Below are 26421 nucleotides of genomic sequence, written 5' to 3' on the forward strand. Positions count from 1 at the left end.
GATGTGTCAATAAAGCAGTTACTTGAAAATACCATTTTAGTATGCATTCCTCCAAATGGACTTATTTATTCAGCTGTTGAATTATCCTGAGCAAATAAAAACTTCATACATAGTAGGAGGTTGGTTCCATTATTTGCAAATGTCCATGTAATTTTATGCTTACTGTTACTTCTAACCATATAACTTTTTTTTTTTCACTTGGGCAGGCACTGGGAATTGAACCTGGGTTTCTGGCATGGCAGGCAAGAACTCTGCCGGCTGAGCCACCGTGGCCCACCCCCATATAACTTTTTTTATTGTTCCTACAACAGAAAATTCTTACTCATTGATAAGTATTTCAGTAAGTTATAGGGATAAATACTTATCCTTGATTGGAGTGAGACTTATTTCCTATTATGCTTTTATTACTTTTGTGGGAGAGAGAGAGATTATATAATTTGCTGTTCTGTTCTTTATCACTTTGGTCAAGATAATTCTATTCTTTGATAATTATACTGAAAAATAGAAAGTCAGTTTCTTCTAACTGAAGAATTATCTTTCTTTTTTGTTTTTAGAACCCTCGGCCTCAGGAAAGCCGGACAGTATTTAGTGGCTCAGTCAGTATTCCATCTATCACCAAATCCCGCCCCGAACCAGGTCGCTCCATGAGTGCAAGCAGCGGCCTGTCAGCAAGTAAGTGGCCCGGATGCAGGAAGGTACTTCTCTAGCAAGGTAGCACCTGTGCTGCCTACCTGCCCTGAAAGTTCTGTGGATTGACGTGGTCTTCATTTACTCATCTGTGCATTCATGCATTATTAAGTGGCTACAGTGTCTCAGACTGTGTTATAAGTGCAATCTTTAAGAAAAATTATGGACTCCTTATGGAACTTACAATCTAGTAGGAGAGAATACTACAAATTGTGATAATAAATACTCTAACAGAAATAAACAGGGTTCAGTAATAGAGTATAGCAAGGGGTGGCTATTGGAAATGAATTCATACCTAGAATAATTAAAATTATACCCCCTTCCTAGGAATTTTTATTTAAACTGAAACAAGACTCAGTGTGAGTTGTTTCCTTAACTGAAAGCAAATCAGTGAGGCTAAATAGTGGTGGTGGTGATGAAATGACAAAAACTGAAGTGAAAGAGGTAGACCAGAGGGTCACATAGAGCAAGGACTTGGAGACCAAGATAAGAAATTTTTTAAATAATTTAACTCAAAATGCAATGAGAATCCTTTGAAGAGTTTTAAATAGGGATATGTTTTGGAGGTAGAAACAGTAAGACGTGATGATATATTACTAGTGGGAAGGTAAGGGAGAGAGGAAAGAGACAAAGATGACTCTTTAGATTTTCCTGCTAGAGCAATAGAGTGATACCATTTACTATGCCATTTATCAAGGTTTGAGAGGGAGCTGGCATAGGACATTCCAGGCATATACATAGGTCTCAACATAAGAAAAAAATTCTTTTTTGATTAACTGAAACAAGCCTAGGAACAAGTTGAAGAATATGCTTTGTTAGCACAATAGAGGTATAGCATTCATTCATTCATTCATTCATCCAGTAAACATTTTTTGAGGACCCATTATAGTCTTTTATTAAGATACAGGTGGTAAAAATCCTAGGTGACATAATACTTGTTTCCAGGTGGTTATAAACCTTATTAGTTCTCTCTCTCTCTCTCTCTCTCTCTCTCTCTTTTTTTAACTCTACCCTGACTAGAAGCATCTCTTTTCTATACTTTTGTTCTGAGCCTTGAGAAGCAAAAAGAGTACTCCATGTGGTCTGTTTGGCAGCTGCCGAGCAGAAAACTTACTTGGTAGAGGATAAATGGAGTCAGAGAGGGCAAAAATGTGTCTTTCTAAATAAAATTATAAATTTATGCTAAAAGTCTCACTGCAGGATGAAAGGAATATACCGAAGAAATATTTGACCAATTACAAAGTTTAAAGGTAGTTTCATCAAATTCACTGAGACCTTTGGTAATTCCTGGACTATAGGCATTGAAATTATTGTTCTTCAAATTATCACTGTAGCTTCTGATGTGGGGGAGACTGGTCTTGGCCAAAAGATGCTTTTTTTTGTTACTTTTTTCAAGTGTATGCTTTACCTAATAGCATAGCATTGGTTTAGAGATTAAAGTGAATGTAGCCTGAGGGTGCCAACGTAAATGCAGCCCCACAATTATCAGTTGTAAATTTAATGACTTTCCTTAGTTATAAACAACTGATTTCTAAGAGAAACTGCCTTAAATCCACATAACAGGTGTAAAAGTCAATCAGTCAGGAAACTTATATTCTTGAATGTTGGATATTTGAGTTAAAGTCTCCTGATGAAAGTTGAGTTTCATCATTCATTTGTTGTTCATTCGGCAAACATTGATTTCAGGACCTGCTCTGTGCTCAGGTACTGTTTTTATGTTCTGGCAATATAAAACTGATTGATATTCTGTTGGTTATCTATTACTGCATAACAAATCACCCCAAAACTTAAAACAGCATTCATTTCTCATACAGTTCTTAAAGATCAAGAATCTGGGAACAACTTAGGCTGGGTGGTTCTGGTTCAGGGTCTTTCACAAGGTTGCAATTAAGCTACACACTGAGAATCATAGTCATCTCAAGGCTTGGCTGTCGCTAGAGAATCTCCTTCCAGGTTCACTCATATGGTTGTTGGTTGATCTCAGTTCTTTGCTGATTGTTGGTTGGAACTCTCTGTTCCTCGCCAGCTTGGACCTCACCATACATTACCTGAACGTCGTTATGACGTGGCAGCTGGCTTCCCCCAGAACAAGTGATCTGAGAGACAAGAGAAACAGAAGCACATCCATCTTTTTATGACTCAATGTCCAAAGTGATACTCTATTGCTTCTGCTGTAGTCCATGGACCACACAGACCCACTGTTCTGATATATCAGAAACAGAGCAGCTTTTAAAAGGGGGGAGTTTATTAAGTTGCAAGTTTACAGTTCTAAGTCTATGAAATATCTACATTAAGGCAGGGCTATTAAAATGTCCAAGTTAAAGCACCGATAAGAGGTTACCTTCACTCAAAAAAAGCCAGTAAAGTTTGGGGTTTCTCTCTCAGCTGGAAGGCCACATGGCAAAGTCTGCTAGCTTTCTCTACTGACTTCTTGTTTCATGAAACTACCCTGGGGGCGTTTTCCTTCTTCATCTCCAAAGATCTCTGGCTATGTATCTCTTGTGTTCTGCTGTATCCTGTGGCTCTAAAATGTTTCCTGTTTTAAAGGATTCCATTAAACTAATCAAACTAATTCCACTTGGAATGGGTGGAGTCACATCTCCCTCTAATCAAAGGTTAATACCCACAATTGGGTATGTCAGCTCTCCCTAGAGATACTCTAATCAATTTTCTGCCCAGCACTATTGAATGAAGAGTAAAGAACAACACTTTTCTGGGGTCCACCACAGATTCAAACTAACACACCACCCTGGTACAGTGTGGAAAGGATCTGCTAAGGGTGTGGACATGAGGAAGGAATCATCTTAAAGACTGGCTATGGATACATGGAGCATGATTTCAAGGAGTTTTCAGTTGTCAGGCAGAAATTGAAATGTACAACTTGCTACTTTCTTGTTATTATTTCCTAAAATTATCTAACCAGTGATACTCCTCATCAGAATGAAAAAAATCTAGCCAATTGGGAAAAATGACAGCCATTTTATTAATTATCTGTTTATTAGTGGTGGCAAGATAAGATGATTTGAATTATAACCACGAATTAACAGGATTTGAGATGCAAAAAAATCTGTGTAATAGCATTAATAGTTAAATATAATGGTTCATAATTCCTTACCTGAAATCCTTGGGACCAGATGTTTTCTCAGGATTCAGATTTTTTTTTAATTTTAGAAAGGATTTTCTAAATTTAAATTATGTTACATTATGTTACATTCCCAACAGAATCTGGGAATTATGTTACATTCCCAACAGAATCTGGGACAGCACCCACAAGCATATTAGTATTTATATGACAAAATGTAGGTCTCTTCACACTGCAAATAAATAAATAATGTAGTCTTCATAAATCTGGGTAGTCAGCCTCTACTCAGTTTAGATCGGTTTTACTGCTACATGAGTTTGCATCAAACTTACGAAAAAACATTTTTTTTCAGAACATTTTGAATTTGTGGAATTGTAGAGAAGATTTAGAAACCAGTAATAAATGAGATTTAAAGAGTCGAGTTTGCCCTTCTTAGAAATGCTGGAGTGAGGACCCCACATCACTGTTGACAATATACAAACTAAAAATTGGAAGTAGCCTCAATTCCTATTAAGGACTTTAATGACTTAAACTTGAATTTCTTGAGATTCCTGTTTACAGGTTATTTGTATAGATGTAAGGGGAAAGAAGACCTTCCCAGGAATTCAGAGGAGCATTTGCTATTTCAAGTTCCTCCTACTGACTTTAAGAATAGCCAAGTAGGCTATTTTTACATAGCTGTTTTAGTTTTCTAAAGCTGCTAAAATGCAGATACTATAAAGTGAGTTGGCTGTTATAATGGGGATTTATTAGTTTACAAGCTTATAGTTCTGAGGCCGCGAAAACGTACAAATCAAGGCATCATCAAGACAATACCTGGACTTTTCTGTCAGAAGGCAAGGCACATGGTCGCATCTGCTAGTCTCGCCTTTCTCTTCATTGCTTTCAGCTTCTTGCTTCCATGGCTTTCTCTCTCAGTTCCTTGTCTGTTTTTCTCTGTGTATCATCCTCTTATAAAAACCCCAGTAGGAGACTTAACACCCACCTGGGCACACATCAACTGAAATAATTTATTCAAAAGTTCTCATCAATAGGTTTACACCCACAGGGATGAAATATGATCTCGTGGGATCCATAAAGCCTCCAGACCATCACAGTAAACCATGGAAAACATTTTAAAAAGGACAGCCAGCCAGGAGAGAACAAAAAAGAAATAGGGGGGGCGGGCCGCGGTGGCTCAGCGGGCAAGAGTGCTTGCCTGCTATGCCGGAGGACCTCGGTTCGATTCCCGGCCCCAGCCCATGTAAAAAACAAACAAACAAACAAAATATAATAAAAACAAGAAAATGTTTAAAGATGTTTCCCTTTCTTCCTCCCTTCCTTCCTTCTATCCTTCCTTCCTTCTCTGTCTTTCCTTCCCTTCCTCCCTCTCTTTAAAAAAAAAAAAAAAAAGAAATAGGGAAACACAAGATATTCCACAGCCAGACTCAATGGCTTTATGATGTGAGGTCAGCTGATTAAAACAGTGGTTTTCAACTTTGACTCCATCCCAGTCCACCAAAGAATGAGATACTACTGTTGGTGAACCTCTCAGGCTCACTAGGGAGCCTTTCGGGCTTTCCTGGAAATCATGTATAGTTTCAACATCCCCCACCCCCGAGACATCAGGGTGCAACCCCCTAACTCACCCCCAGAATCATTCTCTAAAAACCTTTCAAAGAGGCCATGTCTGAGTATGTGATCTTAGTCATCTAAGACCTCAGTTTTTAGTTTTTAGCCTATCCTCAGGCCTCTTTTGCTGTTTAATCAAAACAGCTCACCTTAATTTCTTTTTTTTTTTTTAAGATTGCCATTGAATATAACTTTCCTTTTGGAAGAAATGATTCCCAAAGTAAAAAAAAGAAAGAAAGAAAAAGTAAAAATCACTGAAATGGGATTAAATTATCTGTTATATAAATGATCGCTAGGAAGATGGAAAGGAGACAAGTAAAAAGAATGTGCTAAGCCCTGTGCAGGAACATTCAAGCACCTCCTATCTTTCGTATGATTCTCCATGTACTGAATGCTCAGTCATCCCTCCCAAATCCCATAAGGTAGATTTTATTTTCTTCTTTACATGTGAGGGAAATTGAGACTGAGAAAGGTAAAATAATTTGCTTGAGGTCACACAGCTAATAAGCAGAGCAGAAGTCTCTTGACAATTTGGAATTTCTATTAAGAATGGCAAAATTAATAACTTTCTCACAGCAGGTTTTGTAAAACTGAGCATTAAACTAGGCGTAGAAATGGAAGAGAAGTACAAATAAATAAAAAATGATTCATGCTTTCAATGAGATTGTAATTTGAGGAGATGGAAGACCCAAAAAGTAAATATAGTGCTCGCTTCTACAGCACATATGCTAAAATACTGGATGGCTCCTGTGCAAGGCTGACATGCAAATTCGTGAAGCATTCCACATTTTAAAAAAGAAAAAAAAGGAAAGAGTACTATTTCCAAAGAAGCATACCAACAGATGAAAATTGGCATATGTCTAGTGAAAAGTGCAACAGGAACTGGATGGCGTAGAGATAGAGTTGGGAGTGAGCAGTCTCCTAAGGACTGAGATTAAACCAGTAGTTCTCAGTCTGAGATGCATTCTAGAAAGATCTAGAGAGCTTTTAAAAGTTAAATCGTGAATTCTGATAGAATTAGTCTGGGGTAGAGATCATTAATTTCAGAGCTCCATTGGTGAGTTTCATATAATGTTAATAATCTCTCATAAGTAAATAATGACATCAGGGAAATGCAAATGCATCCCTGATTGCGGCCGAGGAGACTCAGTAAAGAAACTGAGAATAGAGGAAAGGTAAATGAGAATTACCAAGGACAGATTCTTTACCAGTTCCTGTTCAGTATATTTAAACACTTCTGTATTTTGGTGGTCATTAGATAAATATGCTTTAAACAATCGTCTTTCAATATTTTCATTAAATTCTTCATATATAAAAACTACATTGGGATTTATTAAATCAGCAAAAAGTTGAAACTCACAATCTAAATCTTATGGTTTTAGTAAAACCTTGTCACCATATTTTTTTGACCTGCAATCCTAATATTGAAACTCAGCAAAATTAGAACTTTTTTTTTTTTTTTTTTTGCATGGGCAGGCACCTGGTATCAAACCCAGGTCTCCACCATAGCAGGCAAGAACTCTGCCTGTTTAGTGATAAAATCTAATTTGTGTTCAAAAGCTTTTATCATCTATCCATTATATATAGAATCTGGGCAAATCCTGGATTAAAAGGAATCCAGTAATTCCAGGGAAAGGTAGTCCATTTAAGTCTTTAGGGTACTTACTAGCCACACATTTGTAGCAAAAATGACCAGCAGAAATGCCCTATCCATCTCCCCTTCTTATATCTGGTATATCAGGAAAATCATTGGTCTAGAAGTTTAACACAAAACTAACATCGAGTCCTTGAGAGTCACTTCACTACTGTAGATCTTAGTTTTCCTACCCATAAAATTCCATGACATCTGCCTCTCAGAGTTGACATGAAGGTGTATGTTGCAGAGTACACCCCAATTTCACTTATAGTAGGTATCCTATAGCCAGCGTCCTGGTAGGTTCAAACTACCATTTCTTCCCTGTTAACTAACCTCTGGTTGCCGTGGCATCTAGGAAAGGAAGTAATTTCTTCCTCCAAAAGTAATCCCCTAGACATCCACCCACAATCCCAGTTTCTTACACCTCGGACAAAGGACTGACTTTAGATGATATCTGACGAACAGTGCTATACACTTAGGACACCAAGAAGTTTTACATGGGGCTAACTTTAAAAACAAAACCTCTTCAGTTTTTCAAGTTCTTAATATACCCATGCAGGTCTTTATTACAGATTTAACAAAAATTCTTAAGTTGTCGTACATTTTAGCAGACACAACATTCCAGTAGCTCACAAATCTAGTAACAGCTTTCTATTACTATTAACTAGCTTTCATGTTTCCCAAATCCAAGGTTAAAATGGAATGTGATTTTGAAGGAACCACCTTGGTTTTTGCAGCTCAAGCTTCTTACCCTGTGAATGAAAAATGCTTCTTCTATGTTTCTTTTGCTTGTTTATGCAAATTCTCTAGAAGTTAAGTGATATTTCTAAGTGGGTGGAATGGTCTTTATTTCTGGAGATTATTCTATACTGTTTTATCTTTCAGCACATATGTTTTGAATATCTACTATTCCAGGTCCTATGTAAGGCCGTAGAGAGGCAAAGACAACCCATCTGTTAAGCAGTACCTAATTATAACATAATATCATAAATGCTATAAAAGGAATACGTGAAAGATGCTTTGGGAGCCCAAACGGGGTGGGAAAGACTTACCAAGGAAGTGATGCATGGATGGAGACTTGAAGGATTAAGTGGTAATTATCTAGTGAGTAGGGCATTCCAGGCAGATGGAAGAACAGATGCAAAGGCAAGCAGCATTGAGACTGCTGTCCACACACCAGTAATCTGCTGTGGCTGGGGTACACGAAGAACAGTGTAAGATTACTGAACAGCAGAGTTGAGCTTTGGCCCCAGGTAAAGCAGTTGACCTTACCCAGTAGCAGTAAGTAGCCAAGATCCTCTTGGCAGGGGAGGATCACTCTTGGGCAGTGGGAAAGATGTCTTATCATCTCAACAGTCTGTACACCTTCTAAAGGATTGTCCTTTTCTGTATATATAAAGTTTTACTTGAATGATGTACTGTAGGGTCATCTGCACAGAATGGCAGTGCATTAAAGAGAGAATTCTCGGGAGGAAGCTACAATGCAAAGCGGCAGCCCATGCCCTCCCCATCAGAGGGCTCATTGTCTTCTGGAGGCATGGACCAAGGAATTGATGCCCCAGCGAGGGACTATGATGGAGAGGTGAGTTCAATGTGTATAACAAGCTATGCCTAGAAGCAGGGGTTTGGAAAAACCATGTATTAAAAAGACTAGTACAGTTACCAAAGTAATTCCATCACCTTGAGAATTGACCTTAGTTGCAATGGGGATTGGTAAATCCACCCGCTTGGGTTGCAAACTACAATTTTCCCAGAGGTTTCATACTTCTGACATCTTTTGTTTGATAATAACCTACATTTCTAAAGGCCTGCAGAAGGCTCTCCAGGCATCTTTGATGTTCTGTGCCTCCTGCTCAGCTCAGAAAAGGGGCTTTATACTGACAGTAAAAAAAGCCACATTAGGTCATTTGGTCAGGGAAGCTGGAGGGGATTCATGATAACCTGAGCCTGTCCTGTTTCCCCTTCTTCCTCTGCTTCTCATTGTGTCTTAATTTGGGCCTTACAGGACTCGGATTCTCCGAGGCATTCCACAGCTTCCAACAGTTCCAACCTGAGCAGCCCTCCCAGCCCGGTTTCACCCAGAAAGACCAAGAGCCTCTCTTTGGAGAGCACTGACCGCAGGAGCTGGGACCCGTGAACTGGGTTAGCACTCGTATCGTTCGATGCCAGAGCAGCTTTCTCTCTCTTAGCTCCCCTCATTCACCCTCTTCTCTCACATTCATCTCCTCCCTACTGCCTAGAAATGACCAGGGGCTGGCAGGAGTTAGCATAGCAGGGACTCGGGAATGCTGACAGTATGGCTCGTAGATTCACACGCCCCTAGATTTAACAGCAAGAGCAACAAAGGCAGACTTCATTAGCAGCTTAGGTTAATATTTATCTCATTTCATGCAGTTATAGTTGCTTTCAATAATATTTTTACACCCCCCCTAAAAAAATAGCTTAAATAGATTACAAAAATGCAAGCGATAAGAATAAGATTAGGCAGATTTTGATTTCACAGTAGAATCTCATTGTAGTAGTGATAGCACATGGGATTCTCCCACATCCAGAGTCAGTATCTGAAGGTGGCACACTTAGCTTCCATTCATCAACCACAACTGAATGTTAACCTGACTGTTGCCAGTGAATCCTTATTAACTAAAACAATGCATATTTTACTACATGGCAGAGTTTAAATAATACACAAATTTAGAGAGTTAAATACTGAATGTATATATTAAAAAGCATCTTGTATTCAACAAAAGATGGATGCATATATATATATATATATGAGAAAGAGATGATTTAATTTAAAGAGATGTGTTTTTTTTTTTCTGTTTTCCAGTAAGTAATATAAAGGGTAGAAAGTCCTCGAGCTGGTATTTACAGAGGGAGAACTAGAGAAATCAGAGTTCCCTTTAGTGCTGGTCTCAAACTGGTTGCACGTTGGAGTCCCCTGGGAAGTTTTAGAAAACATTCTGAGGCTGACTTAATTGGTTTGTAACCTGACATGGGCACAAGAGTTTTAAAAGTTGAAGCCACTTACACAGCAGCATCAAAAGGTAGACTCACTAGAGACTCTACAAAGTATTTCTTTTTCTAGTGGTAGAATTTGAACCATACTTTTAATTTTAATTTTTCATTATATTTTATTATCTTCTACAGATGAATATAGAATTGTGATTTTGCCACCAACTAATCCCCTCCATCTGAAAGGGTGCCAGGAGTACCGTGGCTTCTAAAGGGCCATAAAAAGGTTCAGAAAGTGTTTTCATCCTGGACTAATACTGCCCTGCCCTTAAATTGTAGTGAGGTTTCTGTACCTTGGAGTTGGAGACAGCTTCTCAAGGAGAAGTTTGTTTTCTCGAGTGTGGGGATGAGCTTCCTCAGATAAGCCTGGAAGGAAAAGGCTTTACTTACCAAATAATATATAACCTCAGATGCATAGAACTTGAACAGTTTTCACCAAATATTCTTTCCCAAACCCAGTGGAAAATGGATGTGTTTAACCCCGTACTCAGGCAGAAAGTTAACTCAGCATGGCCATTTTGAGTAGATACTCTTTTCTTCTGTCAATTGCTGTATTATGTTTTTAGTTACATTTCCATTTGAATTCCTCTTATTTTAATCACCACAAGGAAGTGAGATGCAGAACCAAAAGAACGTTATTTCTCTAGAGTCATTTCACCAGTTAAGCACATGAATAGAGAAAGGGATAAAAATAAAAATATCTCATGAAAGTATGACAGCTGCCTCTCTTGCCTTTCATCAAAGTCCTTCTGAGAAATAGAAATAGGATTTTTTCCTCTCTTCTTAAAAATTCAGCTAAACTGGAAGAAAGTTTTCTGTGGCTGGTAATCTAGAGTGCACTGTAATTTCACAGTGGTATCTGAGTACCTGACATCCTTCTCATTAGCAGCAGCCTATGCCAGCCTGTCTGCATGTGCTACAGTGGGCTGAGAGGTTTCCAAGTTCATGCTTCTTTGTGGAAAAAGTTATTAGAGGTTCAGTGAGGAAAGAAAGGGTCTAGTTTGGTGATTATATTGTAAAAGCGTACAATAGGGAATTTAAGAACAGTTGTTAACAGGTTAGACACTTAAACATTATGAATTCAGTCGCTTGCTCAAATTTGTTTTTATTTTGTGAGGATGTAATTCACTGTATAGTTCTAATCTTCCAAACTGTTTTGCTTTTGGAAATGAAATGTCATGTAGAAATACCTTTGTACCTCCAAATGTCAAGTTTTGGACCATTGAGTGTGGTTGTCACCATATGACTCCGGTCAACATGACTTGACACTTCATATGAGAAAGGAATATCAATTAGTAGCTGAGTGCTTGTGACCAGCTCCCCTCCTCTCCTCCTTACCCTCCTTTTCTTCTTCTTCCCTTTCCTCTCACCTTTTCCTCCCTCCCTTCTCTTCCCAGGCAGAGAGAAGGCAGAGCCCAGGCTGGAATTCACAGGATTGATTTTACACTAAGCCATTAGTTTTTTCTCTCTGAAATAGTTTATAGTTTTGACAACTAATTGTGAATTTTTGCTGCTTGTAGGTGCTTATTTTCTAAAAGATGCTTTTAAGATCAACATATAATCCTGCCTAAAGTCTGGGCTTCAATACAATTAGCCATACTTGTATCTCTGCCTCCTACCAGGAAAAATGAGAGAGCTACTGATGGCTCGTCTTGGCTCCCTAGCTAACCAAGCAGCTTGTTAATACTAGCCCAAGTGGATGGCACCATAGCACTTTTTTATTTTTCCACACCAGTCTTACGTGGCCTCATTAATCAAAATAGACCAATCCCAAATATATGTAGATTCTAAAAGCAGGTCTTTGGGGGAGAAATACTGCCAGGGGTTATTATTTGGGGGAGATTTTCCCAAGATAATGATCATCCTACTGTGCGTATCCCACCACCCTTAAATATGAAGACTGGTACCTTCAGAAGCTTCTGAGAAGAATGATTTGAAAAGTTGAGAAATGGGTTCCAGAGAAACAGGAAAACATATTGATCATTCAAAGGGATCAGTAACAGAGATTACAGAAAAGGTATTACATTGCTGTCTGAAGTCATGCTTTGTTTTAGTGCATGACGTTTTTAAAATGTATATGGCAGCAGGAACTCATTTCTCTTCTCAATAGAAAGGAAAAATAAATTCAGAGGCATTTCTGGCGTAGTTTATATATGTGTTGGTATTTGGTGCTCTCTGTGTCCAGCCAATTTGTGTCTGCCTTTGAATTCTGACTAATTTTGTCATGTGCTTTAGGTATATAAAATTATATATATAATTTCTTTTTGCCAAAACCAAAATGCTTCTCCTTGTCAAATGACTGCTAAAGCAGATTTCATTTCTTATTTTAAAAAAAAAATCTACCTATAGTTAGTAATTTATGTTCTTCCCCAAGGAACATAGCTTTTAAGTCTATGAGATACAACTGAAAAAGACCCATCTGTTTGGTTTTCCAAGCATCTCTTAAACCCAAGCATCTCTTAAACCCAAGCATCAGAAGGATCTGAAATCCTTCTCATGTTTATAGCAACAATCTGTCATTCCCAGGCTGGCTCTCAGCCTCTCTCTGCCTTCCATGTGGTTAGAAACATGTCTTTTTGTTACTTAGTGGCCACATCCATTTCCAAGAAAGACCAGTTGCATTTGTGTGTTATCTCAGGATTCATTAAAGAAAAGCCAGAGCAGGGGCAGGTAGACATCCCCAGCCCAGCAAGGGCAGCAGGGTTGTTCACGCTTTTGAAGCAATCACAAACACTGCAGTCTCTCAGCCACGAGTTGAGGCTTGCAGCTCCTTGTCAGCAGAGGCCTAGGCAGAGCTGCCTCAGTGCCCGTACCCGGTGCAGGTCAGACTTCCTCAGGCCCCCAGTCAGTTGGGCAAGACTAGTCAGGGATTTGGCTCTCCCACCTCTCCCTGGCCCTAGCCCCTAAATTAGATAAGCTGTTTGAAATTTCATTGAGCCCTTTTTTAAATTTCTTTCCCTGTTATAACTTTATTACTCGAGTCCAGAGTTCTCTGCAAGTCCTTGCTTCAGATGGACATCTACTTCCCATCCCCAGCACTGGGCCAGCAGCTGGGACTCGACTCTTCCTTTCCATGGACAGCCATTTCATTTTTGAGGAAAATCTGACAAAAGCAAATCAACATTGAAATTCCATGGAAATAAAGTGTCCTGCCTGTTTATTTGGTGGTTAATATCATTTATTTTATAAATTTTTTAGGGTTTTTTTTTTCATTGTAATCTTGTACAGTTTTGCATGGCCTAGATGTAATCATTTTTTGTTTAGAATATAATACTGTCAGATGTGTGTATGGGAAAGGGGGTAAGATGTGGCTTTGGTCTCTTAGCATTCTTTATTTTGTTTGGTTTTATCTCCTTAATGTCTTAGGGAACTTTATGAGAGATTCTCTGCTACCAAACAATGATGTGGATCCTTTTGCACAGAAATATTTAAGGTGGGATAGTCAAAAATATAACAGAAGACTCCCCATCAATAGTTTATGTTGATATCACTTAATATTAACCAGATTTTGATGTATTGCAATAAAACAGGGAACTGTTAGAATTGAGTATTTTGTCTTTCTTTCCCCATTTAGAAAAAGTCTGAGGAATGGAGAAAAGACAGCTGACTCTTGACATCTTACTTTGATGCTTTTTGTTGGTCCCACATCTCCTCATCCAGGCTTCTTCCTTATACTGAGGATGGACGTAGGTTTAGGTGCTCAGTTTGATTTCATCTAGGACTTTCTTAGTTTCTTCTATGGCTCATGTAAAAGTGATGTTAAATTCTCTTGAAGCTTTTACTTCCCCTCTTCTGGTGAAAATTTCCCTATTATTCTTGAATCAGCCTGCAAAACAAGGCTCTCCATTAGGCCTCATGGGGGGCTCTGCTATGTGCAGTTGCTAGCAGGGTATGCACTCCCCCAAGAGAACCCCTCTCCACGGTCAGATTTTTGTGCACCACATTTGTCATAGTATAGTAGAGATGTGGTAGCAGTTCAATTTTATGTCTGCTGACTCCAGGGCATTACTAGATACTTCACTGCTTTTGTTTTTAGTTAAAATGACCGGTCTGGAAACAAACAGATAAGGTCAGGGGCCAGAAGTGTTCTGAATAAAGGAGATCCTAGAGGGTGACTACAGCTAAATAATTAATTCTGAGAACCTTTCCCGTGTCCATTTCACACTTAAATGACCTTTCTGACTATTATTGTGTTCGTTCGTTATAATGTATGCCAGCTGTTAGAGGCAATGGCTTAGAGCAAACCTTTTCCATAAATGGTCAAATCATAAATGTTTTCAGCTTTGCAGGCCATGCAGTCTTGTTTGCAGCTACTAAACTCTGGTATTGTGTGTGAAAGCAGCCATAGATTATATATAAATGAAGAGTAATGGCTGCGTTTCAGTTTGTATGTGTGTATTTTTTTTTTTTTACAAAAACAGTAGGCTCAGTTTGGTCTGTGTGCCCTATTTTGCCACCAGTTGGCTTAGACTAGCCTGAGCCTAGACTGTAAGATGAGCCTGTCTTGTTCCAAATCCTAGTTCTACCACTTACTGGTACTCAGCAAGCTATTTTGACTTCTAAGCCTCAGTTTCTCCTCTATGAAATGCCCATCTTGCGTGCCAAATGAATTAATCCATAAAAGTACCTAGAATGTCTAGTGGCTGAGTGTTCTCTATCATTGACCACCAAGCTTACTATAAAGAACACTCATCTTCTGCTATATGTCTAACCCTTTGCCGGATGTTAGAGCACAAAGACAAGGCCTCTGGTAAATCCTCCCCCCACATGTTCTCATATCATGCATTTCGGTGTGAACAGGCAAGCACAGGGTTCTAGCTCAACACATCGCATTGAAAGTTAAAAGTATGGACCAAAACAAAGTATGTTGGCCACAGGAACTTGTGACTGCGATGAGAACCATTTTAATTCAGGGAGTTACTTGGTCTTCTGAACAAGGAACCTCTAGTTTTCATATGGTGTTAGATTTGGGAAGCACAAAACCATGTTCCATTTTCCCTTTGAAAATTTCTCTTTTCCAACAGTTATAGCCTGTGATTCTTGGAGAAACACTTCTTTTCTGTTATTTTCTCCCCTTCCTTTTTCTTCATGCTGCTGCTGCATGGACGTGGATTAATGTTAAGAGCCTTGTGAGAGCACTGCCTGGGGGTTGGCCTGGATTCTGCCTCCCACTATGATATAGATCCCGAAGGATGGCTCCAAATCTGAGCACAGGTGAAAGAACATTGATAAAGAACAGCCCCCAACCTATAAAAGATCTTCAGTGCACTGAAATGTGATCTGATGGTATGCTGGGGCCACAGTGCTGACCTGACCACCTGTAGGTAGAACCAGCTCTCAGACTCCCTGACAGCTCTCATCAACATCACCCAGACCTCCTCTTCCTGTCCTTGAGTCCAGCATGTGTGTTCCTCAGTGCAGTCCCAAATATCAGGAGCAGATTTACTTTTAAGAACTCTCAAAACCTACATGAGAACCTCTGAACCACTGCTGTTGTTCCAAAGGTTATTTCACCACCTGATGCACTTACAGGTGCTCATGGGTCTGTTAGAAGGCCCCCATATGAACATTAAAAAATGCTCTAGTTATCTTGGAATCTAGTTAGTGCCTGGAAAATGCCACTTTTCAGGAGTGTTCTTCAACTATGGATGATCGTTAAAGTGGATTTCACTTCAATTCACAGCCAGTGTGAATGTGAATGATGGATATGACTTTTTCTACAATTGTAAAACCAGCAGCCATTGCTTTTCCTCATGTGCATGAGGGGACCACTGAAAGAACAGCTGCCTTTGGTCTACAGATGGGGGTTGGGGGAGCTGGCACCCATAATATGGGCAGTTGTCTCCTTCCCACCTTCTCTGTTCTTTCCTCTTCTTCCCTCTTCCTTTTACCCTCACCCATCTTCTCTTATGATAAATGTGGGTTCAGCCTTCTAGGTTCAGGTACCAGGGTCCTTATTATGGTCATGTGTCAACTTGGCCAGGTGGTGGTACCTGTTTGTCTTGTTGGGCAAGTGCTGGCCTGTATGTTGCTATGAGATCATTTCATAGAATTAAATCATGATCATGTTGGATGCATCCATAGCTGATTACCTTTGTAATCGGCCAAGGGGAGTGTCTTCTGCAATGAATGACACTTAACCTAATAACTGGAAGGCTTTTAAGGAGGATTCAGAAGAGACAGTTTCTCTCCTGCTCCCACCGGGGGACCTTTTCTGTGGAGTTTGTTCAGACCCTTCCTCAAAGTTGTTAACTTCACAGCGTGCCGTATGGATTTTGGACTGTACGTTCCCATGGTTACATAAGACACTTTTATAAATTTTTTATCTATGGATATTTCCTGCTGATTCTATTTCTCTAGAGAACACTAGCTAATACAGCTTGGTACTGGAAATGGTTCTTAAGAAATAGAATCTTAAAAATGGGTTTTTACAATTGTTTTCCTACTCTGACTGGACTCGAAGGCACTAAGAACTCTGATTCCCATAATCAGAATGATACTGCCAATCCATGCAGTGAGTTGGCAAAAGAGATAGTCAAAATATCACCATTGGATTCTTCTAATGCTTCGTTTGTACAAAGCCAGGCTCTGAGGAATAATGTTTTTGACACTTTTACGGAGTTTTGTGGAAGAGGTGGCATACAGATATTGACTTGTTGTTAGATACAGTGTGTACGTTAATGAGTGAAAGGGATGGGCTTAAGACTTCAAATGAGAACTTTACATGCCATCTGACAGATGTAAATGTTTCTATGAGTGTCTTGAAGGAAAATCTTATTTCCTGTAGGCGTAGACTCAAGATCTCGAAAATCAGACTCAGAATCTTATTGTTAGAGTAGCAACTTTACAACATAAACCGAAATCTCAGTCTTGCGTGGTGTCTGCTGTTAAAGTGAGGGCATTTCAGGATTGGGACCCTGAAAAATAGGATGGCAACATATGGCTTGATAATTATGGTGGAGAGGTTAAAACCCTGGGTCATGCTGAGTCTTCTCTAGATAACCCTGTAATAGTCTGCCCTGAGGACATAGCTGCCCCACCTCCAGCCTGCCCTGAGGTGTTGCCCACCCATCCTCCCCCTGAAAGGATGAGCCCTAGAGTGATTAATCCTGTTTCACCAGATTAAACTGCAAATGAATACCCTGAAGCAAATGGCTTGAAAGATACTTTAGATTCTTTCATGATCTACCCCACTCCTCATTTCTTCCAGACTCATAACTAGACTGAAGTCCCAACAGGCCCCAAAACGTGAGGTACAAAGTATCACCCATAAGGAGATACATTATACTCCAAAAGAACTGTGTGAGTTTTCCAATTTACATAGACAGAAGTCAGGGGAATATGTGTGGCAGTGGATTTTAAGGGTGTGGGATAATGGGAGGAATATAAGGCTGGATCAGGCTGAATTTATTGATATGGGCCCACTAAGCAGAGACTCTGCATTCATTGTTATAGCTGGAGGGGTTAGAAAAGGCATTAAAACTTTGTTTGGATGGTTGGTTGAAACATGGATCAAAAGGTGGCCGACATTACCTGAGGTTGGAATGCCAGAACTGCCCTGGCATAATGTAGATGAGGGGATCCAGAGGCTTAGAGAGATGGGAATGTTAGAGAGGATTTATCATTCAAAGCCTACTCTTACACCCCAGGAATGTCCGGAGGATGTACCTTTCACCAGAACTGTGAGAAATTTGTGAGACTAGCTACATCATCCCTGAGTCATCAGTCTCTGTAGGTCAGATTTACTGTGGAAACTACTGTTACTGAGCTGGAATCCTTAAATACAATGAGGATGATTGGATCCCGAGTTGACAGAAGCCAGGTGGCAGCGCTGAATTGCCATAATGGACAGCAGACTCAAGGCAGGAGTCAAAATAATCTGACTTGCATTGATCTACTAGTCAATGCAGACTTGTGGCATTGACTAGTAGATCATGGGGTACCTGGAAATACAACAGATGGGCCGTCTATAAATTCTTGTTTGAGCTGTATAAGTAAAAGAATTCTAGGTCAAATGAACAGAAGTCTAATGAATTAGAAAACAGAGAGTCAGGTCCCCTTAGTCAATTTCCAGACTTGAGACAGTTTACAGACCCAGAGCCCCCCTGGAATGAGGAGTAGGCCAGATCCCTTTGAGGGAGGACCTTGTTAAACTGCCACAAATTTATACTGTTAATTTTCCTCCAAACCTTCCCCAAGGAGACCAACGGCCTTTTACCACTGTAACTATGCATTGGGGAAAAGGAAATGATCAGATATTTGGGGGATTATAGACACTGGTTCAAAAGTGACATTAATTCCAGGGAACCCAAAATGTCACTCTGGCCCACTGGTCAGAGTGGGGGCTTATGGATGTCAGGTGATTGATGGAGTTTTAGCTCAGGTCCATCTCACTTGGACCCCGGACCCATTCTGTAATTATTTCCCCAGTTCCAGAATATACAGTTGGAATAGATATACTCAGAAACTGGCAGAATCCCCACGTTGGCTCTCTGACTCATGGGAGTGAGGGCTGTTATGGTTGGAAAGGCCAAGTGGAAGCCACTAGAACTGCCCCTCCCTAGCAAAATAGTAAATCAGAAGCAACACCTGATTCCTGGAGGGATTGCCGTGATTACTGTCACTCTTAAGAACTTGAAGGATACAGGGGTAGTGAGTCCCACCACATCCCCATTCAACTCTCCTGTTTGGCTTGTGCAGAAAACAGATGGGTTTTGGAGGATGACAGTGGATTATCATAAGCTCAACCAGGTGGTAACTCCAATTACAGCTGCTGTTCTGGATGTGGTATCATTGCTTGAGCAAATCAGTACATCCCCTGGTACCTGGTATGCACCTATTGATCTGGCAAATGTTTTTTTCTCAACAGCTATTAGTAAGGACCACCAGAAACAGTTTGCTTTCAGCTGGCAAAATCAGCAATATACTTTCACTGTCTCATCTCAGGGATATAAACTCCAGCCCTGTGTCATAATCTTGTCTGCAAGGACCCTGATCGTTCCTCCCACAAGATGTCACACTGGTCCATTATATTGATGATATCATGTTGTTTGGACCTAGTGAGCAAGAAGTAGCAACTACTCTAGACTTATTGGTAAGGCATTGTGTGTCATAGAATAGTAGATAAATCCAACAAAAAATACAGGGGCCTTCAACCTCAGTGAAATTTCTAGGTGTCCAGTGGTGTGGAGCATGTCAAGGTATCCTTTCTAAAGTGAAGGATAAGTTGCTGCATGTGGCCCCTACCTATGACCAAAAAAAGAGGCATAACACCTAGTTGGTCTCTTTGGATTTTGGCGACAACATATTCCTCATTTGGGTGTGCTATTCTGGCCCATTTATCGAGTGACCAGAAAAGCTGCTAATTTTGAGTGGGGACCTGAACAAGAGGAGGCTTTGCAACAGGTTCAGGCTGCTGTGCAAGCTGCTCTGCCACTTGGGCCGTATGATCCAGCAGATCCAATGGTGCTGGAAGTTTCAGTGGCAAATAGAAATGCTGTCTGGAGCCTTTGGCAGGCCCCTATAGGAGAATCATAACACAGACCCTTAGGATTTTGGAGCAAAGTCTTACCATCTGCTGCAGATAACTACTCTGCATTTGAGAAACAGCTTTTGGTGTGCTACGGGGCCTTAGAAGAGACTGAACACCAAACCATGGGCCACCAAGTTACCATGAGACCTGAGTTGCCTATCACGAACTGGGTGTTATCTGACCCACCAAGCCATTAAGTTGGGCATGTGCAGCAGCACTCCATCATAAAATGGAAATGGTATATACGAGATAGGGCCAGAGCAGGTCCTGAAGGCACAAGTTACATGAGGAGGTGGCCCAAATGCCCACCATGGTCTGCACTCCTGCCACATTACCTTCTCTCTCCCAGACCAGAGCTATAGTCTCTTGGGGAGTTCCTTACTGTGAATTGACTGAGGAAGAGAAAACTTGGGCCTGGTTTATAGATGGTTCAGCACGATATGCAGGTACCACCTGAAAGTGGGTAGCTGCAGCACTCCAACCCCTTTCTGGGTTTTCCCTGAAGGACAGTGGTGAGGGGAAATCCTTCCAGAGGGCAGAACTTTGAGCAGTGCACCTGGTCGTTCATTTTGCTTGGAAGAACTGACCAGAGGTGCGATTGTATGTAGACTCATGGGCTGTTGCTAATGGTTTGGCTGGATGATCAGGGACTTGGAAGGACCATAATTGGAAAATTGGTGACAAAGAGGTCTGGGGAAGAAGTATGTGGATAGACCTTTCTGAGTGGGCTAAAAACATGAAGATATTTGTGTCCCGTGTGAATGCACACCAGAGGGTGACTTCAGCAGAGGAAGGTTTTAATAATCAAGTGGATAAGATGACCCTCTCTGTGGATACTAGTCGGCTTCTTTCCCCGGAAATTCCTGTCATTGCCCAATGGGCTCATGAACAAAGTGGTCATGGTGGTAGGGATGGAGGTTATGCATGGGCTCGGCAACATGACCTGGCTACAGCCACTGCTGAGTACCTAATCTGCCAGCAGCAGAGACCCACACTCAGCCTCCAATATGGCACCATTCCCCGAGGTGACCAGCCAGCTACATGGTGGCAGGTTGATTACATGGACCACTCCCTTCATGGAAGGGGCAGCTATTTGTTCTAACTGAAATAGACACATACTCTAGATATGGATTTGCTTTCCCTGCACACAGTGCTTCTGCCGAAACTCCCATCTGTGGTCTTACAGAATGCCTTACCCATCATCATCATACTCCACACAGCATTCTTCTTATCAAGGAACACACTTCACAGCAAATGAAGTGCGGGAATGGGCACATGCTCATGGAATTCTCTAGTCTTACCATGTTCCCCATCACCCTGAAGCAGCTGGATTGATAGAACGGTGGGATGTCCTTTTCAAAACTCAATTACTGTGCAGATTAGGTGGCAATACCTTGCAGGGCTGAGGTAATGTTCTCCAGGAGGTTGTGCATGCTCTGAACCAGTATCCACTGTATGGTGCTGTTTCTCCCATCACCAGGATCCATGGGTCCAGGAAATGGAAGTGGCACCACTCACTATTACCCCTAACAATCCACTAGGAAAAGTTTTCTTTCTGGCCCTGCTACCTTGAGCTCTGCTCTTCTACAGGTTTTAGTTCCAGAAGGGAGTGCTTCCACCAGGAGAAACAATGATTCCATTAAACTGGAATCTAAAGCTGCCATCTGGATCATTTTGGGCTACTTAGACCCCAGAATTAGCAAACCAAGAAGGGGATTACTTTACTGGCTGGGGTGGTTGACCCTGACTATAGGGGGAAACAGGACTGCAACTACACAATGGAGTAAAAAAGAGTTTTCCCGAAATAAAGGAGATCCCCTAGGGCGTCTCTTAGTACTACCATGCCCTGTGATTAAAATCAGTGGAAAACTGCAACAACCCAACCCAAGAAGGACTACCAATGACTCTGAAACTTCCGGAATGAAGGTTGTATCACCCCAGTTGGCAAAGAACCACGGCCAACTGAAGTGCTTGCTGAGGGTAAAGGGAACATGGAATGGGTAGTGGAAGAAGGTAGTGATAAATATGAACTACGATCACATGATCAGTTACAGAAACGAGGACTATAATGCTTTTTGTTCATATTATAGTATTTAAGTTGTAAGATACCAAGTTTAAGAATGAGTGTTACCCAAGGACTTGCACCCTATTCTGAGGAGATTTAATGAGTTTCCAGCTGTATGGAGGACAGTTGAGTGTTAGGTGAGGAAAAAAATGTGTCTGTTATTTTCTGTTTAGAGATTAAGTATGGTTTAAGGTGGTGTGTGTAGCTGCCAAGTTGACAAGGGGTGGACTGTCATGGTCAAGTTCATGTATCAACTTGGCCAGGTGGTAGTATCCATTTGTCAGGTTGAGCAAGTGCTGGCCTGTGTATTACTATGAGGATATTTCATAGAATTAAGTTATGATCATGTTGGCTGCCTCCACAGCTGATTGCATTTGTAATTAGCCAAGGGGAGTGCCTTTTGCAGTGAGTGCTTTATCTAATCACCAGAAGGCTCTTAAGGAGGATTCAGAAGAGACAGTCACTCTTACTGCTTCAGCCAGCAAGCCTCTCCTGTGGAATTTGTCCAGACTGTTCATTGGAGTTGTCAGCTTCGCAGCCTGCCATACAGATTTTGGACTCTACATGAGATACTTGATAAGTTTTCTATCTACTGATATTTCCTGCTGATTCTGTTTCGCTAGAGAGCCCTAGCTGTTAATTCCTCATGCTGAGAACAAAGGCAACCCTTACAGGAGCACCTGGAGGTGGAACAGAACATGGTATTGACCTCTCAGGTTCTCATCCCTGTCAGCTCCGTATGAGTGAAAGAAGGAATGCCATCACAGTGCTGGAATCTGTAGTCAGAATAACCCAGACCCTTAAAGGACACAGGAAATGGTACAGTCACCAGAGCATTTTTTATAACCTTTTTTTTTTTTATTGAAACAAATCACAATTACAAGAACTGTACGAAAATTAACAGCTTCTGATGAACAGCTGGGTGACACCCTGCACATCTTCCTCAAAGGCTCCTGGTAAGAGGGAGGGACCCTTCCCCTGCCCCCACTCTAGCACAGAAAAGGCTGTCTTTATCTCACTTCTCTTCCTCTTCTGTGGCCTCTGGCCCTTCTGTATGGGGCAGCAGTTTCCTGGAACCTTCAGTTGTCGAAATCCCTTAAGAACCTGCTGGGCAGCAGCTTGGGCTTCACCTGGTTAAACAGTACTTTTTGACACTCTTCAGGGTCAGCTCTTCCTCCGAGCTCCAGACCACAAACTGGCGAGGAAAAGGGCAGAAAACACAAACCTCATTCTAAAAACACATGCACACAAATGTTATAGTACACAGTTTTAAAATCCAAAAAGTCTTCTCTGTTTTGTGTTTTCTTTTTGGTTGGTTTTTGGTGGTGGGGACTAGAGGAGACTACTCTCATCTTCTGGTTAACATTCACATTAGAAAAGCCCCCGTCATGAAAAAGAAAAGAAAATAACATTTTTATCTAGAGTTATTTTAAAAGTTGAATAACCAAAGCAGATTTTGACAGGGAATGGTGGGGATTTCATTTTAATTTCCCCACTTGTTACCCCATGCCCACCCTAACAATAACAACCGTCTGTGTGTGGGCTGGTGGGGTGGGGGCCAGGCCCCGACACGTTCCTGCGAGTCTGCAGCCTGTGTGGCAGACACAGAGTTTCTGGTGGGGCGGGAGCAGCAGGCCAGACCCCTGGGGCCTAGTGCTGCTGGGTCTGCCTCTCACGGTACTTGCTGTATGCTTCCTCGAACATGGCTTTGCAGGGGAAACAGGCCTTCAGCTTGGAGCAGATGAGGAACGAGCCCCCCATCTTCCTGTGCAGGGAGTAGGTCTCCTCAGGGGGCGGGATGAGACGGTGCTTCAGCATGATGGGGATCAGGTTGTGGATCTTCTCAGTAGTGCTCTGGTTGCCGAAGTCAAAGGGCTCCTCCGAGGCGAAGGCCTCCCCCAGAATAAGGATGGCGTCCAGATGAGCGTCTTCCATGGCCTGAGGCGGGGGACAAAGGCTGGCAGTGACAGAGCTAGGAAAGCAACCATTAATACATAAAACCGGGCTTGGCTGAGAAAAAGGGAATGGTGGCACAGTGGCAGAACGCAGAGTATCAGCCCCGCCAGAAGGCATTTCAAATGCAGAGTTCTTAAAAACCACTGCTGAGACCTGAGGAACAGAGCTTGTGAGTCTCTGTTTGCAGGGCTATTCCAGCCCTGGTTGGTGAGCCTGCCTGAACTGACCCAGCCAGTTAGTGGCTGCCAATGGGGAAACCTAAGAACTACAATCACACCAGCAGAGTCCCGGGAAAGAGAGGAGAACCCCCTGAGGGTTGCGGGGAGTGGTGGGGAGTGTGGCTCTAAATCAGGTTGGGTTTCTGAGATAATTATATTTAACTCCATTTTACAGATGAGGTGGACAGGGTTCAAGGTTTTAACTTGCCTAAAACCATACTCTCAGTCAGTGGAAGAACCAGGATTTGATCAGGTCTCCAGGCCTTCCCCACTTCTCAGTGACAGGAAGACAAACCATTGTACTTTATCTAAAGGGCTGCTAAGATTTCTTCCAGCCTTCGTGCCTTTTACAGTTGAGATCATTTAAAAAGTGAGGACTGGGGCAGTGCAAGGGTAGCTCGGTGGTAGAATTCTTGCTTGCCATGCGAGTCCTGGACCCTCTACTCCCCACCCCCTCCCCCTAAAAAAACAACACACCTCCTTTGTTCTAGCCTCCTAAATTCTGGAGCAGCTAGAAGGGAAAATCTCAAGTGATGGAATGGTAGCCTGTAACAAACTCTGGGATATGCCTACTCTTCAACAAGAGTGCTTTGAAACTATTGCTTTTATCTTTCTTTGCTTTGTATATTACATAATAAAAAAAAAAGTTAAAGGAAAAAAATGAGGACTGGGGCTTTCCTATCCCATCTGCCCTTACCAAAGCTTGAATACTTCATCCAGCTTGAGTAAGCCCAATAGTAACTCAGATCAGAATTCTAAATGAGCTGGAGTGAGAGGTGGCACTGGGGTGTGGGGAACAGGGGGTTATTCAGCCACCTAAATAAGCATGCAATCTAAGTAAAAACCAGAGCTTTGAAAACAAGTCCTCTAAATACTCCAACTCAACCTCCCCAGGCCCTGCCCATTCTGGAAATCTAGGGCAGAGAGCACAAGGGCATTAGACTGGGGTAGGCCTGGGTAGGAGGCCCAAGGCTCTATGGAGACTCTTCAAAGACTACTAGTACTGCACTTTTACCTACTTCTTTACTGAGATTACACTCAACAGTGGTCCACTGTCTACCCCTGCACACAGCACAGCCCACCCCAGCTCCTGCAGCCCAGGGCCCTACAGAGCAGCACCTCATGGAGCCCGAGCCCAAGGGGAGCCGAGGTAGGGCTGACGCCACTCACCTTGACCTCATAGCCAGAAAGGAATTTCATCTCTATGGACTTCTTCAGCACAGTCTCTCTGTCCCTGTTAGCAGCAGCCCTGATGATCTAAAAGATACAGAAGTGGAGCCCATTTTTAAGAAATTCTTGACACCCCAAGGAGCTATCACCTATCACTTTTTCCCCAAAATGCCAGTTGCTGGCTTATCTCACTTTCATCCTTATAGTCTCCCTTCAGCAGACCTCTAACATAGAGGTCACAGTCAGTACTGTGAACCTGACCAGACCCTGGGAGACAGGCAGCCATTGTAGGGACCAGCACAGAAAGGGGACACACGGCAGGAGTCCAACCAATCCAGTCCCAGCCTTGGAAAACATGGTGACCAAGGCCAGGACCCCTCTGCATCTCTGGCCTTACCTGAATGTAGAGGTCAGTGAAGGATCTTTCATATTCCCGAGTTGCCCCAAAGTCCAGAAGCGCCACCTGAGGAACAGGAGGTAACGGGAAGACTGGCCCTTGTGGTCCGTGGTAGGAGGAGAAGGGGGATGTGAGCAGGCGAGGATGGGTGGAACAGAGGGAGAGGAATGTCTTCAGGGTCAAGCTATGACTCACAGAGCTCCCTATTTTGCTCATTTTTCCAAGGAGGTAAAGCAGACCAGGGTAGCTCACACAACCCCCTATAGGGACATGCCCAACCACTGGGCACCACAAGCTCAGAGTCTGGGCAGGGCTCACCCAGCCAGGTGAAGCCAGAGGCCCAAGCCCAGCTGTGGGTACCCCCCACCCTGGACTCACCCTGTGTTGCTGAGGGTCATAAAAGAAGTTGGACCAGTTGGGGTCTGTCTGCATGAAGTGAAATTCGAACAGCTCCCGCAGGCAAAGAACCAGGATGTTGTAGCAGATCTAGGGACAGGGCAGGGTCCTGCATCAGAGGCAGCACCAGGCTGCCTGGTGACTGGGGCAGGAGAAGTACCTGACTCATACTTTCCTTCTTTCACCCCAGTATCTACCCAGGAGATTTTTTTTAATTCCAAGTGTAGTGTACCACCTGGGGGGTGGTGAGCAACTGCCCTGCTCCAAGCTTAGCCCCACCCACAGTACATGGGACTCCAAGGCCAGGACCAACTCCTGTGCACACCTGTTACAACCAAGGACAGCCAGAAAAAAGGGGACACCCTCATCCCAGCTCTGACCACCCCCAGCTCAGACACCTCATTCCGAATCTCCTGGCTCAGCTCTTCAGCCTGGTCAAGGGGGAAGCCAGACACCAGTTCTGTGGTCAACACATGGGGGCTGCAGAGCTCATCCACAATCTCCGGCACATAGAAGAACGGGTGGTCCTTCAGCAGTTCCCTGGGTAGGGATTGGAGGTCACACCCCTCTCCACCTGGGGGACAGCGCACATGCGCATGGGCCACAAGGGACTGAGCCCACCCAGCAGACAACCCTACCCGAGTGTGGATACAGGATGA

The 26421-nt window shown here is 42.3% G+C and overlaps 2 protein-coding genes across 11 annotated transcripts in view; one reads left to right on the plus strand and one right to left on the minus strand.

Annotated features, from left to right (window-relative positions):
• Positions 1-23156, plus strand: part of CDC42BPA (CDC42 binding protein kinase alpha) — a 463135-nt gene extending 439979 nt beyond the window's left edge. For all 9 annotated transcript variants that reach the window (XM_077168549.1, XM_077168550.1, XM_077168551.1 and 6 more), the window contains 3 exons: positions 555-672; positions 8441-8598; positions 9022-23156. In XM_077168549.1, coding sequence (XP_077024664.1) covers positions 555-672; positions 8441-8598; positions 9022-9153 — 408 coding nt within the window. In that variant the 3' untranslated portion in view covers positions 9154-23156. The remainder of the gene's footprint in view (positions 1-554; positions 673-8440; positions 8599-9021) is intronic.
• Positions 22462-26421, minus strand: part of COQ8A (coenzyme Q8A) — a 59793-nt gene continuing 55833 nt past the window's right edge. For both annotated transcript variants that reach the window (XM_077168559.1, XM_077168558.1), the window contains 5 exons: positions 26161-26302; positions 25745-25852; positions 25367-25432; positions 24970-25056; positions 22462-23563 (listed from right to left, as the gene is read on the minus strand). In XM_077168559.1, the coding sequence (XP_077024674.1) occupies positions 23276-23563; positions 24970-25056; positions 25367-25432; positions 25745-25852; positions 26161-26302 (691 nt within the window). In that variant the 3' untranslated portion in view covers positions 22462-23275. The remainder of the gene's footprint in view (positions 23564-24969; positions 25057-25366; positions 25433-25744; positions 25853-26160; positions 26303-26421) is intronic.

Source organism: Tamandua tetradactyla, chromosome 7, assembly GCF_023851605.1.
Source record: "Tamandua tetradactyla isolate mTamTet1 chromosome 7, mTamTet1.pri, whole genome shotgun sequence".
In the NCBI taxonomy this organism is placed as follows: domain Eukaryota; kingdom Metazoa; phylum Chordata; class Mammalia; order Pilosa; family Myrmecophagidae; genus Tamandua; species Tamandua tetradactyla.